At 43.1% G+C, this 16,553-nt stretch overlaps 1 protein-coding gene across 1 annotated transcript in view; it reads right to left on the minus strand.

The window, feature by feature from the left end:
- Window positions 1-416: 416 nt before the first annotated feature.
- Window positions 417-16,553, minus strand: part of enpp2l (ectonucleotide pyrophosphatase/phosphodiesterase 2-like) — a 31,594-nt gene continuing 15,457 nt past the window's right edge. The window contains exons 19-25 of the mRNA XM_079176089.1: window positions 16,324-16,384; window positions 15,919-16,058; window positions 14,607-14,748; window positions 13,832-13,909; window positions 12,729-12,861; window positions 11,650-11,803; window positions 417-1,026 (exon numbers count right to left, since the gene is read on the minus strand). Of these exons, the coding sequence (XP_079032215.1) occupies window positions 856-1,026; window positions 11,650-11,803; window positions 12,729-12,861; window positions 13,832-13,909; window positions 14,607-14,748; window positions 15,919-16,058; window positions 16,324-16,384 (879 nt within the window). The 3' untranslated portion in view covers window positions 417-855. The remainder of the gene's footprint in view (window positions 1,027-11,649; window positions 11,804-12,728; window positions 12,862-13,831; window positions 13,910-14,606; window positions 14,749-15,918; window positions 16,059-16,323; window positions 16,385-16,553) is intronic.

Below are 16,553 nucleotides of genomic sequence, written 5' to 3' on the forward strand. Positions count from 1 at the left end.
TTGAAAGGAAAGGTTTGACAATGTGGATGAACAAGATGTAACAATCATCAGTGAGCTTTAGAGGTGCTGGTCGGCACATTTTGTTACCTTTGGACAGAGCCAGCCCCACCCGCTTTCAGTCTTTATGCTAAGCTACGCTAAGCTGCTGCTAACATGACGGTGGTAGCAATCAACTCATCTAACTCACATCGTGAATGATCGTATGTCCCAAAATGTCAAACTATAAATTTTGCAGAACTTTGCAGCAATGTTGCATGTTTTAGATGTTTGAATGTGTTTCAGTCCGGCGTCTTCTCTCCTCCACACAGATGGAAGAATAAACCAAGTTACTGTAGTTTGAGTGCAGTTTGCTATGAGAGGTCCTCACAATGATATGATAACATTGACAAAAAAATAAGTGATTAGCTGATACAATGCAAGTTTCAAGAGTATTTTATGACGAAGAAAAGACAAGTTCAAAAGTTTAAATTCTTTAGCATGTAATGGATGGGCAGTAGGAATATAAATGGTCCTTCATGTGTGCATGATGATGTACTTCATAAACTGTATTTATGAAATGTGTAATGGCAGCTGTTGAGAAAGTCTCCCATCCTGCATCATCCTTGTGCTAGCTGTTTCACCCTCGGATGTTTTGTGATAGTATTGAATATTCCTATTGTAATCTTCCAAACTACGTCTTGCCAAACCGTTCTGTTTGTTAAAAATGGTGATCCCTTTTCCGAGCACTTCTCGGTCAGTTCCTCAGGCGTTGGAACAACGATGTGCTGGCTGTCCAGCGAGTATGCAGTGAAAATGCAGGACTTCTACAAAAGGCCTACATCCTGTATGTGTGTGTGTGTCTGTCTGTCTGTGTTTCTAGTCGTCACTCTCGAAGGTGTGCAGGTAGGTTTTGAGGTTCAGCATGCTGTTAAAGGTCAGGTTGGTGGACCGGTAGAGGTCCAGGCCCGTCAGGATCTCCACGTCTCGGACTCGGGCTGTGTGAAGCTTGAGCAGGTCTTCGACCCACTGCGACTCATCCTCTCCACTCTGCAGAGACACAGACGGAAGTGGTGACTCACTGTGGATTCAGCAATTCTTATTTAAAGTTCACGTTTCATTTATTGTTTGCAGCTTTCATGGAGCAATGAATGTAAACATGAGGAATAGAATGAATGTGAACAATGCAGTCATGATTCATTATTATATCAAACTTTTAATCTATAAAGTGTGGACATATTTGTTTCGCTGCCATAGCTTCTCAACCGTGCAAAATGCAGTTATGAAACGTTACTGGTGTAGAGTGGAGATCAAAATGAAGATGAGTTAAAAGATGAGTGTGGTTTATAAACATTGTAAACATGAGTTTATGGTCTCAATCTCTAGTTTCAAGTCTTCTTCAACACAGCATGATGTTCATTTAGTACATGATGGTCCATTTAGAGTCAAGCAGACCATAAAGCAGGGGATGCTTTAGGGGCGGGCCTTACTGTGATTGACAGGTTGCTACCACAGTGTTGTCCGGTCTTGTTTTCGTCTTACAGCTTTTACCCTTTACCAGTGTGTCTTTACTTCATGAAACTTGATAAGTTGCCTTCTTCAGCCTCTGGTTGTACTTAGCTCCGCCCTCTCGTGTCCCTTCTGGTTGCAAAAAACTAAGACGGTGACGGACATTTTGCCGAACACGAGGCTTCAAAACTGTAATCAACAAACAAATGGGTGACATCACTGCGACTACGTCAACTTTATATATCCCGTCTATGAGCTAGATACCATCCTAATCAAACAACATAGTCTTAACTGAAGGTCCATGCATTTCAGATGGCAAGTTGACTACACATGGACTGTTCAGTTCACTTTAACTGGTCTTGTGAAACCTTGTCCCGGTGGACTCTCTGGGCAGATTTGGCCTTCACAGTCGGAAAAAAAAAGTTCAAATATTACCACAACTTCATGGTTGAACTACTACCAGATTCTGACTGAACTGACAGCTCCCTTCAGTGCAAAACACTGCGACTATGTCCAGTTCAGTCGTGTCATTGGGCACACACGGTACGAGCAGACACCACTAACATAGCAAGGAGGGAGGTAAGGTGCGACAGTAGTAAAAGCGCTCTCTTTCAGGGGCATCGACGTTCATCATTCCTCGGGAAAAAGGATAGCGACGCGTCTTCGTGTGCCACAGGTTCCCACTGTGTTTCCACATTTATTCTGCAGAAGCACAGTCAAATTCTACTTTTGAGCTACTCTGCCCTCAGGCTACAACTAACCGCTGCTTTTCTGTTTTGAAGTGAGCAAGACTTTCGCCTGCTGATTCATAAATAATTGAATTTCTCAGGTAAAACATCCAAAGATGGGAAAGAAGCAGGCTAGTCCGATCTTTATGCTAAGCTAGGCCAACTGGCTTTAGCTTCACATCCTACAGACAGACGTAAGAGTAGCAGGCCTATCAATCGTCTCATCCCACCAAAAGAAAAATATGATTTCTTTCCACATGGAACACATGTTTTGTGTTGGTTTTCTTCTTGATATGTGTTCGCGATTGAACTTATCTTCAGTAACCGAATCCAGCTGAGAAAGCTGAGAAAGACAAGATCCAACGAGACGGATCACGTTCCAGCAAAGGCAAGAACCAACACGATCGTGACACGTCAGTAAATCTTGACAAGGCCTCAGCGTAATAAATAAACTTTGTCATGTTTAGTCTTTTTTATATGCACCACTGTGACGGAAACAGACGTAATAAATGATTGTAACTGTTCTGGTCCAACGCTTCTCAAACCTCAAATGATGACGTATCAAGTCAAATGACAAGGTGAGGGTTCATGACTGACTGTTCAGTTCACACAGTAGTTAGAACAAGAGGCCGTGGCCTTTAGTGAGCAATAAGCAGTCACAAGATCAGCAGGCTCAGGCCAAAGGTCAACGTGTGTAATGGTCCTGATATCAGAACAGTTCTTAGGGAAACTTTTGTCTTTACCTGCTGTAAAATATTCCATTTGGATCTTTTATGACAAAAAAACAATGAAGCTGGAAACATGTTGCACATGTGGTGCTTTTGGTCTGCACAGATCATAAGACTACAGAAAACAGGCTTTATTGTTATTACGCTGCATGATTGGTCTGGACTTGATCACAAATTGCCTCCATACTTCTGAAGAAACCTCAATAAACCTTTTAACTCTGACCATCTGCAGCAGCCGTGCTGAGCGGCTCTATAGAGTAGATATTGATTTGGTGATTAACAAAAGGAGGAATTTCCCCAGTTCTGAGAAGCACTTTATCCGTGTGGTGGATTTATTTGTGTATCGGCTCTTTGAAGTAAAGCTCCTCACATCAGGAGCCTCAAACAAAGTCTCCAAAATACGAAGGAACTGCATTAAGTTGTAGACTTTAAGGTAAACCTCCTGGCAGAGAGTACGGTTCAACACATTCGCACTGGCAGGAAGACACGACACTTGTTTAGGATGTTAAAAATAAAACTCTTGTGTGCAGCACAAACTCCCCCGTCTCTCTCCGGGGCTGCAGACCTGATTGGAGAGTAATCAGCGACATACGGGACCCACCTGGACCCACCTGGACCCACCTGGGCCCCGTGTGCACAAAGCCAGAGAGGCAGCAATCTCCTCACCACACACCTCTGTGTGTTGTGTCTTTCTGCTTCTTTTCTTTTATTATTACAGCACAACACCCATGCAGCACATTTGAACTCATCCACTCCATCCACTACTGACTTTACAGATTCCTCACAGCTATTTATTTGCCTCGTTTTGATTATTTTTAGGCAACTTAATCATTTTATTGTTATGGATACCCATGTGTCTCCCGCTTTTGTCCAGTGTAAGAGCTGGTCATTGACACTGTGAAGCATTATCATTATCTTATCTTATCCAATATGCACTCATTTGCATAAATTCCATAAATCTGATCATTGGATAAAGTCAGGTTCAAAATTATTGTTTCATTTTGTTGACATATAAGAGCCAAAGGTTTTTACAGAGGGAATTTATATCTCTTTGTAAAAAAATCTATTTCCTCCATGTTTTTAGTATTAAATGTTTTATAAATGAGTGTGTGAGTGCTGTGTGAACCTTCAGCACATAGAGAGGAGTGAACGTGTAACGTTTGGTGTGTGTAAGAGCTGCTGAAGTGGAGATTTATCATCAGAGTCTGAGAACAAACTCATTGAGAGAAAACGTCCTTTAAAGAGACGTTTAGTTCATTACAGACATTTAGAGACTCTACAGGTAAAAATAAAATAATAAATAATACCATGACATTTCACCAGCTGATTACTGACATTAAGAAAATTATTTTTGTGTTACAAGTTTTATTTAAATGTCAAGTTTAAATATTTAAATGAGGCATTATCGAACGGTAACGTTGGTGAATTTAGGAGAAATCTACAGATGCAAACAGACAAAGTAGTAAAATAAAAACACCTAAATGTGTATTTTGGGTGTTTATTATTTTCCACTAGTATGAAAGAAGACATATTAGTGAATGGAAATAACAAAGTATTTAAGCCTTGGTGGTGTCTCGCCTTAAAAACAAGTTGTGAACTTTACGGTTACGCCCAGAGACCGTAAATGTTGCATCGAGGAGGAAGAAGAAGGAGCAGGAAGTCTCAAAACAGCTTCTGGAAACACCCACACAGACATGTAGATTTCTAATGTCTATAGTTATATAATATATATGCTCCACTGACAGAAACTCGCTCATCAAGTTCCACTTAGACCAGATCGATCACGTCTATTTATATTCTTTCCCCCATCAGCATCAATGTAATGTTGTGGTGTTGAGTTTCAATTTCAATTGAATTGTGTCGTAGACAGAACAGTAAAAGGCTTCATCTCATAAATAATACAAACAGGGAACATGCACGTAAAAGCCTTTGCTTCCAATTACTGCTTTTATGTCAAAGCACCAATAATAGCTAATGCGGAACACTGGGAGTGTTCCCTCACGGTGATGGAGGATCCCACAAGACCTTTAGGTTGACTATGATCAGCAGCTGCTCTTACCTCCCGCACAACGCACAAACACAACATGACTTCAACGGAAACACGAAATCTGCACTTTGAAAGCTGAAGAAAAAGAGCTAAAAAAGAAATCAACTAATAGAATGCAATGCAGTCAAAGAAGGTAGCTGTAGAATGCATGAATACAGTAAATATGTCTGCACTTTCCAGAGACAAGACATTGGTTTTTGTTTGTTGTTTTGAAAGTGGGGGATTTTAAGCTTTTTGTCCTCTTTATCCCACAGACAGCAGCTCAATGAGCTCAGCGATGGAGAAACGACCTCTGATGCTGCTGAAAGCACTCGGCCGCCCACGCTGACGACTTCACCCTGATGGTTTGCAGGGTGACAAAGCAGATCTTGAGATGACGAGGTGGCGTGAGAGCAAACGGGGACAGAACGTTCCGAAAACAACTGGGCCGAAACCAGATAACTCCGACTTCAGTGGGGCGTTTCATGGAGGAGAAGGAAAAAGAATGAACGCTGCTCTATTCAGACTCTTTGTACGTCAGACCTGCATCCTCACAGACTTTGAGCTGCTTTAACTCCATAACAAAATAAGCTTCGTGTTCTGTCTCGACACACCTCGGCTGAGATGGTTAGCGTGATAGCGATTGCTAATTGGCACTAAACACAAAGTACAGCTGAGGCCGACGGGAATGTCGTTGTTTTTGCAGGACAACTGGAAAGACAAGAATTTATCAAACTAAAACCATCTTTCACGCAGGAAACCGCTGTTCCAGCCCCGTGTGAAGCAAGTAGTCCCCGTGGATTTATTTGTCACTTAACGTCTGTACTTCAGTAACACTGCTCCTCGAGTGATCGCTTCAGTTTGAGCTGCAGTGTTTGTGTGTCTGCGTCCAGCTGCAGATACAAGAAACAAAAGGTCACAACGTCGTCCTTTTACACCCACGAGCCGTCTGGAACGCTTCTGTTCAGTGAAACATCTGTGGCTTGTTTGAGTCTCACCGCTCAACAGTGATTCATGAAGAGCTATTTGAAGAAGAAAAATTACTTTTCTTATTGTTTTTATGTCATAAAACGTTTTTGAAGCTCACAAGTGGATGACTCAAATCGAGTAAAACCACAAAAAGAAACACGATGAGGGAACTAAACACAAATATAAACTCTGGGGCTGAAAGAGTCGAATACTGCACTTCCTCAAATGCTCAGAGTTTTGTCTTTTGTGGTTAAAGTTGCAAATAAAATATGTATTTAAAGTTCAAACCATAACTTTCTAAACGTTCAGCATTATGTTTCTCCTCCTTGACTGGTGGAAGACCTCGCTCTTTGGAAAAACATCATCATCTTCTTCTTCCATTATTGTTCTTTGACTTCTTGGAAAGTCGTTTTCTGCAGAGCTCGTTACACCACAGCGGCCTGACAGCCGCGCTGTGAGAGCAAGCTGGCAGGAAATCAGCCGCTTGATCATCACGACCCTCAAAGTGGATTCTTACAGCTTCCTCGGAGCCTCCCTGCAGACTTCCTGGCAACACATTCACTTCCAAATTAAAGTGGCTTCCAGTTCCGAGGAACGCTGCAGGAAACGCTTGTTTGACACGTTCATTGTCGAGAGCAGGATTGTTGTTGTCGTGATTGTTGAGGGAGAGTTTAGCAATTCAGCACATTTAGGGACGAATGTGAGTTTTCCTCTGAAAAAGGACGAAGACGTCAAACAGCCCGATTTAAACGTGACCTCTGCTCTGCAGTGACTTCTCTCTCTCACTTCCTGCAGCTGCAGCCTTCAGAGTTCCTTATGTGAGGTGATGAAGGAGGAGCCAGGATCCCGAAGGCTCTTGACACAAACCTTTCTGTCAGCTTTCATCTTTAGAAGTACTTCAAGTCAGAAATATCACTGGAACCACATACAGTGTGTGTTTTATTATTTGCTAATCTGTCTACAATCGTCCTACGATGTAACAAGCGCAGCACTTACAGATGTGAGGTGCTTGTGCTTCACGTTACTGTAAATGTTGTATTTATTGCTGCACTGCATTGATCTGACGGCTTTAGTTGTTTTTTCAGATTAGGATTTTAAACATGTGACGATCTTATGAAGTAAAATACAAAGTCAAAGATTAAACTCTCCATCAGTATATAAAACAATGAAGAAAAAGCTCCACTTTGACCAACTACGTGCAGTAAAATGTGACTTAGACTTTAATGCTGCAGTAACAATAACCACAGGGGTCCATTCTTCTGCTTCATGAATCCTTTTACTTGTTCAACTTTATGTATATTTTACTAATAAACTAATATTACAGGACTTTAACTTGTAGTGTGGTATTAGTACCACATCTTCCACCACCACACATGAAAACCATACTGTACAAAGAAACTGAGCTTCATTCATTCATTCATTGCTTCACAGTCTCTTTATGAACTGCCCTGCTGCAGTTTGTCAGCGATCCAATTTCTGCAGTTTAAAACTGAATTGAGGCGACTGCTCTGAACTCTGACATTAAACCTGTTTAACCTCCAATGCCCTCAAGTGGCAGTGAAGTGATACGTCTACAGACGAAGCCGCTTTTAATGGTAAAACACACGCTATCTATTGCTCCATCAGTTAATGCAACTGACACCAACTCATCACTTAACAAGAAAAATGACTGTATGGCAGCATTATGCAAAGCTCCGTTGAATCACCTCCAACCTGTGTGATTTATGGAGAAATGTCAACATCCAGTTTAGTTTACTCTGACCCCCCGTGGTGTCGGAGACGGACACGATCCTGCTGCTGGGGTCTGAAGCAGCATTCCAACTGTCATCTTCGGTGAAGTTCTAACACCTTCTGTGTCACGTCGTAGGAACTCTCAACCAACGCTTTCCCAGAAGCGAACAGGTCACAAATAAAACGCGTGCATTATGAGGAGTTTCGCCGACGTTAGTTCCAACTAGGCTCCAACGGAAAGATCAATTGCTTCTGTAATTGTTGTCTTCCTCACACTAACGGCGTCGATTGTGCGTAAGCTTGTTAGATGTGTTTCCGATCGCATGGCCATCACATTTCGCCGCACGGTTGCCAAGTTTGCATTCATGGCCTGAGGACTGGGAGTGTTTGTATTCCAGATAGAAAATAGAAGTGAGTCATGTTTGAAGCCCTGTGTTTACGGGAGACATGCCGCAGCCTGCTGACGTTTTGGGGAGGAGATTCCCTGTGAGGAGATTCCCTTCAGACCCGTACCCATGACAACAGGAGAAGAGGAAACTCCTGTGAACAATGCGAGCCGTCTGCTGGACTCCATGTTTTGGAAACTGCTGGTTGTCCCAGATACGATGCTGTGACTTCCAGGTACAAGAACAAAAAACTTAAAAGTTTGTGCTGAAAATGCAAGAAATGTTTATTTGGCAACTGTTGTGAAGGACTAGTTTGACATGTTGGGAACAAAGCTTATATAAAGCGTCAACACCAATGTGTTCGTGTGTTAACTGGAGACGGAGTGAGGAGGCGACTGGAAGCAGCGTAAAACCGCTAGCCTGTCTTAAGTAAACAGTTATTGTAATTTCCCATAAAACCACATTTGTCCAACAAACAAGATCATTTGATTAATACTAAGTTAATTAGCGAGCTCAAGAGCTACTGGGAGCCATATTGTTTTTTAACTTTGGAAAGAGCAACGCTAAATGTTGCCCCCTGCTTCCAGTCTTTATGCTAAGCTAGGCTTATTTAATAAACAAGCTGCATCATGTTTATTAAATCTGTACACAAACTAACACACAACATATTTGTGTGGTTTTTAAAGGAAAAGACATGCTGTTAACCATTTACTTTGGACTTTCCACTGCTTCCAGTCTTTATGCTAAGCTAGGCTAATCGCTCTCGGCTCCAGACATGAGGGCGTTATTGACCTTTTAGTCAAGTGTCAAGCAAAGTCTTCTCAACTAGAGAAGAATGTCCAAGAGAAGAAGGAAGTTACATATTTGTTTCGACAGCATTTAAATCATTATTTTGTTTCGATGTGAAGCAGGTCAGAACTATGCAGGGAAACAGTCATTTAAATGCTGTAATCAAGGCTTTCTGTTTTCCACCAAACCAGTTTTAACCCAGACGTCTGGACAGCTTTTCACCTGCAAATTACCAAAACCATGCTCACCGCGAAATGACCCGCCAGCCGACAATGACTTGTAATATCAGAGGACATTCTATCCACAAATTGCAGTTGAAAAACCTGTCGTGATGCGTTTAATTGTACAGGACTGCGTCTGTCGTTTTCTACTTCTGATGTCAGTCACTTCACTGTGGAATCTGAGAACGCGCCGCGCCAGCTCTGACTTCTGCGGTGTCTAGACGAGAGCTTAGTGCAGATCATCTCTACTGCCAACACGTCACAAATCATATGTGTATATATCAGACCGCAAAGCGAGGTCGGGGGATTCTTTACTTCAGTGTTATTTAGTAGCTCACTCACTGGTCCTCTCAGGGTTTCTTTCATTTTCTGCACTTTTCGTTTCTCTTTCAGTCGAGGGTCATCGGGGCTTTGGGGACTTTTCTCACATAACCCAGGACTCTCCAAAACAAAAATAGATTTTGGGATTCAGGCCCAGATTTCCCCTGCTTATTCCAAGGTTCTGTGGTTTCCACTTTGCCAAAATTGAAGCTCTATAAATCTGACTGGCTTGACCTGCGGGCAGACTGAAGTATGGGATGCCCAGGTAGAAACACACACCGCACGAAAGGGGTTACTGTATTTAAGACTCCTCTTGTGTTAGCAACACCTCAGAATGAAGCTGGAGAGGATGTGGGAAGGCAGAGCCTGAAATCCTCCAGAGCTCCAGACTCCAACAGTACTGCACACTTCATATTCAAAGGGAGTGTGTGTTTGGGCTTCTCCTCAGCATGAAGTGACTGATAATCATACACACGCAAAAAAAGACTGCAGAGAAACACGTATTAATAAGGCTTTTTAAGGGCCTGTACGGAATCCTTAATGTCAATTCACCAGTAAGACCTCCTCTTTATGTATGAATGAGAAAATACCTGATGCATGTTCTCTGCAAAGTCAATTTCACGGCCACTCAAAGGTTTCCCTGAACTGTTTCCAGAATAAACCCAGACGGACTCGATGCGTTCCACTTTCTCTTTATGGCGAGGTACAAACATGACCATGTTTGAGCTGAGTGTTACGAGGCGTTCACAGAGGAGTTATTCTCAGCCCAAAATAGGGAAACTTCTGTGCACAAATATAGCTGGAGAAAGGGAGTTTCAAAACCATCAGTGAATGCATCCAGCATGTGGCTCCATCCCATAACTCTGAATCATGCATCAAACAAATGAGTCAAAGACATTTTGGGAATGTTTTACAAAGAAAAATGTTTCCAGAGAATCCAGTGCTAAGCACGCTGGTGAACAGCGTCATAATTCAACTTGACGTTTATTTTTTAGGTCTTAGTTTCAACAGATTATTTGTGATTCACCGCAAGAATTTACTACAACTGATCCTCAGGTGACACATCTATACCTGCTGACTCACTGTAGCCGGCGATACGATTTTACAATAACCAACATGCCGCCAACAGAAACATGACTCGACTAAAACTGACGTCCACGTGTTTATCGGCGCGCAGTCGCTCAGTCAGAAACACTCACACGACACGTGGGACTGAGAAAAGTCCCACGAATCATATAGACATGAGGTGTCGAAATAACCTTCAACTCCAGCTGGTCTTTATAAAAAAAAACTAAAATGTCAAGAAAACAAACCAACGAGCTGATTTAAAAACACAGTGCACCTTCTGACAAAGTCCTCATCGCACAATTTCCCCAAATGATGGCGCTCCTCAGCTTCCAGTCGTAGCCTCACAACGATCTTTAAAGAAGAACAGTGGCGTCGTCTCTAAACACAGGAAATCTACTGAAACACAGCAAACCGCTGAGTCGAATCATTTGAAAATGACATAACATGATGAATTTCCAGTTCAACTGGGAAAACCCACGTTTCATCAGAGGTCAGGGTTTAACAGCGGCCGAGGTCAGTGGTGGAAGAAGCTCTCCGGTCCTTTGGTTTAAGGGATTCTGGGGAGTTTGTGTGACTGATGGGGACCAGAGCTTTTTAAATGTGTCCAGTGCTGAAGGAGAATTCACTCAGTTTGTTATTATAAGTGACAACATTATGGAAAGAACCCGGAAGATAAACACTATTTTTTCTTTACATTTGAACTTGACCCTGTGTGTCTGTTCTTGTGTCTCAGTCACAGAAGGAGAATCTTATTCTCGTCCACATTGTCGAATATCTTTAAAAAAAAGTCTTTACAATAAAGCTCCGCTCTCTGACCTCCAACACAACAAACTAGGATTTGATGACGTGAGCGGATTTGTGCCACATAGAAAATAAAGATTTGACGCCCACTCGTGTTTCCACCGCTGTCTTCCAGCAACACGTCAGCAGAAGCTCTTTCCATAATGATCAGTCAATTAATTGACATTTGGCTCGTTTCCTGTTTCATATTTTTGTCTGTAAAATCTTGATTTGTAAAGTGAGTCGCTGCAGCTTTCATATGATGAAGCACCTTTTGTTTTGTACTTGGTTACAGTACTTGAGTGAAAGTAAAGGGTAACTTAAAGGAGTGACAGAGAGGAGACTGTGTCTATTCTAACGGCTGCAGTGACCGCTATGGGGCAGCGGCGCCCCCTGCTGGACAGCGTCTGAACTCACATTGCAGGCCTCAGAGTTGTCCTGTCTGTGCGCCAGAAGGAAGGAAAAGACCTGCAGCTCTCCGTCACACTCCTCCACCGTCTGGTTCAGCTCCTGGCAGCTCGTCACCACCGTGTAGAAGTGGCTGGGGACGGGGGGGCCGTCGGCCGAGAGCCTGGACGGAGGAAAGAGGTCGGACACGTTAACTCCAGCTTTTTAATTTGTTCGATTGATTATAGAGAGAAATGTAGATTTATCCACTAATTGTTTTAGAACGATGATGATAGCCTGTTAGCCTGTTAGCTCAGCTGCTAATCTGCACCCAGAGTCCCAACAAATAAGATTAATAAGAGCCGAGATACGTTTTTCAATAGTAATAATAATAACAGTGACAATAATAATAAAAGAAAACAATACTTTGTTCATGCGATCTTCAGAAGCTGTTTAATGAAACTACAAACAAGTAGAAGAAGCTACAGCAGTGTATCGCCGCCACGTAAAGTATGTGCAATAACAACGAGATTTAGTTTTAACAATATCGTTTTTTAAATTTTAACAAGATAGATTTCTTGGTGTTATGTAATATATTTGTTGTTATTACTAGATTTGTAATTATTCTGTTTTAACATTAAAGACAACATGTGATATATCTACACGTCTATGTTCTATAACGTTCTCGCTGTAACATGAACAGTTTGTTACATCGTCGTGTAACTCATATGGTATCAGTTATGAGTGTGATGAGAAACAGAGAACAAATCATCCTTTTTAACCATAAGCTAGATTTCATCATTGCACTTTCTACTCATTTGTTGTGACTTGTTGTTTTTAGTGTCTTTGTTTGGTCCCCCCCCCCCCCCCCCCCCCATGGTTCTGTTCTCTTTTGTTCCTCACGCTGCACCACAATTGCTCTCCAGGGAACAAGAAAGTTTGATTGAATTTAATTGAATCCATCTGAGTGGAACTTGTGAAACATTTATTGCTAAACTAGTTTTTTCCAAATTCAACAATGAGCCTTCAAGGTCGACTGTACTCTGAGTTTGAAAGGGAAACGTTGTGTCGCAGCTTCTCCACAGTGTATTCATAGTATGAAGTCTTACTCTTTTATCTTCTCGGCGGTGTCTCGGAGGCCGTCGTGGTTGTGATCAAAGACGGGTCCAGCGAGCACGTTGACGCCGTTGTTTTCCTCTGCGTAGCGTCTCAGCAGCGTCCCCTGCAGGAAGCTCCACAGCCCTGCAGGACAGAAGGGAAATCTGTGAGCTTCAACCCCACAAACATCTGGTATTAACACATCTGGATCTGGTTCAGCACATGTTAATGCATGTGTGAATGGATGCAGGGCGCAAATAAACTGGAAGAAACTTTAGTTTCTCTGAACATTTAAGAAATGTGTTCAACCATAACATAGAATTCATAGAATCAACGGGCTGATTGTTCGATGACATACGAAGAACACAAACTGCTGTTTCAGATGTTTTTTCACTTAGAAATAGAAGATAATATCCACGTCTACAATCTAAAAGGTAGAATCATTTCTGAACATTTGTCTGTGAAAAGTTGCCCAAGGATCATAAAAGTTTATTATTAAAATTATTAATTAATCCTTAAATGAAATGAAAACATGATATCATACAAAGTGGAGTTACAGTGCAATAAGTTGAGTTTATCCAGAGCTTCAGTGCTTTAGAGACACATGAATAAAAACACTAACATGTCACAAAAGGTTTCCAGTCCTAAAGAATCCTCTGACGCACAATTCTTTGTGTTTATAATCTTTAGTATTTTCAGTTAAATTGAGGTTGTGTTGACTTCTGGCAGCTTGAACTCGTTCATAAACTGAATCTCCTAAACTTAAAACGTTCAACTAAACATTCAGCGTTGTGTTTCCTCCTGATGGAACCAATCGATTCTCCAGACACACAGTCTGTTCACAGAGCCGACGACAGCGACGAGATGTTGGTGTGTCTGCGTGAGACGGCGGCTCAGAGAGTGTTTGGTCCTGATAAGTCCGCTCTGTCTGCACAAACAATGGGTGTCAGGCCGTCCTCGCTCAGACCCGACATCACCACATCTCTGCCTCTTTGTCTCGTGTGACACGAACTGAACGCCGCTGATGTGCAGGAAGAGACGAGGGACACGTGAACCTGATCATCACAGGCAGCCGAACGAGGCCGAAAACAAACAGACGAAGCGCGTGACTCACTCTTGAAGGCCGGGTACATGGGGACGATGTTGGTGATGAGCGAGGCGTCGTATCTGGACTCTGCAGACGAAGCCAGCTCTGTCAACGACATCACGCACAAACACACTCTCGTTACACGTCGAAACGAGATCGCATGAAATGCCTTCATCACAGAAACATGACGGGTCGAGTGATATCAGACCTGATCCACATTATTATGTTATGATCACTGCACAGCCTGATCGAATGAGACATCTGCACTTATGTTTTAAAAGGAAGATTCTCTGGTTTCTAACAATAAGAAAAAAGACAATTGAATAAAACCTCAACCTTCCAATAAATCTGCAGTAAGACATGAATAAATCGGTGTTGAATCAGTTCTGTCGTTTGATAAATACTGTAAACAAAAGTGCAGCAAATGCATCTGAATGCGTTTTATATGTTGGAAAATATGAGTTTATCTACAGATTTGAATTGATTGAGTGACATAGAGGTTGAGTGATGTACACGGCCGACCTCGACCAATATTCTGAGTCAACTATTCAATAATGAACTAATTAACTAACTTGTTAACTAATCAGTCGATTTAATCGAGCTGTAAAACACAAAGAATCGCTCAAAAGCAACACTTTAAATCTTGTGTTTACCAGAAAGGTTTCGGGGGAAATAAGTCATCCAGCATGAAAACAAGAAGAAACTAAACGAAGCTTCACGTTGTCACGTGTCTGTTTGGAATGAGCTCTGAGAGACGGCGTCTCTGCCGGAGTGTTTGTGCTCCGTGAAGCTGCAGGTTCACCTGGAGGGAAGAGGAAGCCCGGGCTGAGCTGGTTGTTCTGGCTGTAGGTGGTGCAGCTCTGACTGTGGTCAGCTGACACTCTGGAGTCCACTCGGACGCACTGAACGCCGGGGGACACCTCCGGAACGGGAGTCATGTCCTCCTGAGAGACGCCGACACCAAACGGGGGAGACGAGGAGAGACATATTTTACATATTTACATATTTACTCTTATTTATTTAAATCGTTCTGTTGGATAAAGACACATCATGTAAAATGCAATCTGCAGACGAGAAACTGTGTGAGAAAAAAAAATCAGTGAGAGTGTGAAAAGGAAGGCGTGGTGTTCATGCATGACGGTGTGCATGACGGTGCGTGCTCATGCATGACGGTGCGCGTTCATGCATGACGGTGCGCGTTCATGCATGACGGTGTGCATGACGGTGTGTGTTCATGCATGACGGTGCGCGTTCATGCATGACGGTGCGTGTTCATGCATGACGGTGTGTGTTCATGCATGACGGTGCGCGTTCATGCATGACGGTGCGCGTTCATGCATGACGGTGTGCATGACGGTGTGTGTTCATGCATGACGGTGCGCGTTCATGCATGACGGTGCGCGTTTATGCATGACGGTGTGCATGACGGTGTGTGTTCATGCATGACGGTGTGCATGACGGTGTGTGTTCATGCATGACGGTGCGCGTTCATGCATGACGGTGCGTGTTCATGCATGACGGTGTGCATGACGGTGTGTGTTCATGCATGACGGTGCGTGTTCATGCATGACGGTGCGTGTTCATGCATGACGGTGCGTGTTCATGCACGACGGTGCGTGTTCATGCACGACGGTGCGTGTTCATGCACGACGGTGCGCGTTCATGCACGACGGTGCGCGTTCATGCACGACGGTGCGCGTTCACGCACGACGGTGCGCGTTCACGCACGACGGTGCGCGTTCACGCACGACGGTGCGCGTTCACGCACGACGGTGCGTGTTCATGCAGTATGTGTGAGTCCAGGTGTGAGCAGCTGCACCTTGTAAACCTGCAGCATATTCCTGTGAACGTGTCAGACAGAGTCTGGCTGTTTGCTCATGTTGTTGCACACGTTTGTGTTTGTGTTTGTGTTTGTGTCACGGCAGAAACCTGACGCCCAGTTTAAACGCATTAAAAGAGGTCCGAGAAACAAATCGCTCACTCTCACAATAAATGAATGAATTAACGGATCATAAATTGACTGATGTTTGCTTTGGAATGGAATTTGCAGTAAAATAAAGTATGTTTAACTGTAAAATCTAAACTAAAACATTGCAGTAAAGTTGAAACTGTACCTGTCGTGGCAGCGTGAACGCCGTCCACAGAGGCATGGCGAGCTCTTTGCTGTAGCCGCTGATGAACTCCACGTGATGAAGCAAACTGTACTGAGTGTCAAACATCACGGCTGGACGACCGAACGGGAGGTGGGTGTTGTCTGCACACACACACACACACACACACACACACACACACACACACACACACGCACACACACACACACACACGCACACACAAACAAATTTTTGTCTAGAAGGTTAAAGAGCTAGACCTGGACTCACATAGCTACGGCTACGTTAGCTCAACATTTCCCACCTCGTTAGACCCTCATGAACCAGTCCTCAAACAGCTGATCAGTTACAGCACGAGTGGATGAATGTTATTCATCCTTGAAAAGAGACTGAAGTGAGACAGAAACTTACTGTAACTGTAGATTCCATCTGAAGCAGGACTGAAGGCTTCAATGTTCTCCTCCACTTTGTTCTGTAACAGCAAACAGCACAGACGTCAGCTGGTTTTGAGGAGTTCTGCCCTCTTGAGCAACGCAGCTTTGTCACGTAACAAGGGTTTAAATCTGCATCTCACCGCTCACCTCCACGAGACGTTTTTGCAGGAAATAAAAAATATAAAATCATAAAAGTGGTGTAAGTAT

This window comes from Pholis gunnellus, assembly GCF_910591455.1.
Source record: "Pholis gunnellus genome assembly, chromosome: 16".
Classification (NCBI taxonomy): Eukaryota; Metazoa; Chordata; class Actinopteri; order Perciformes; family Pholidae; genus Pholis; species Pholis gunnellus.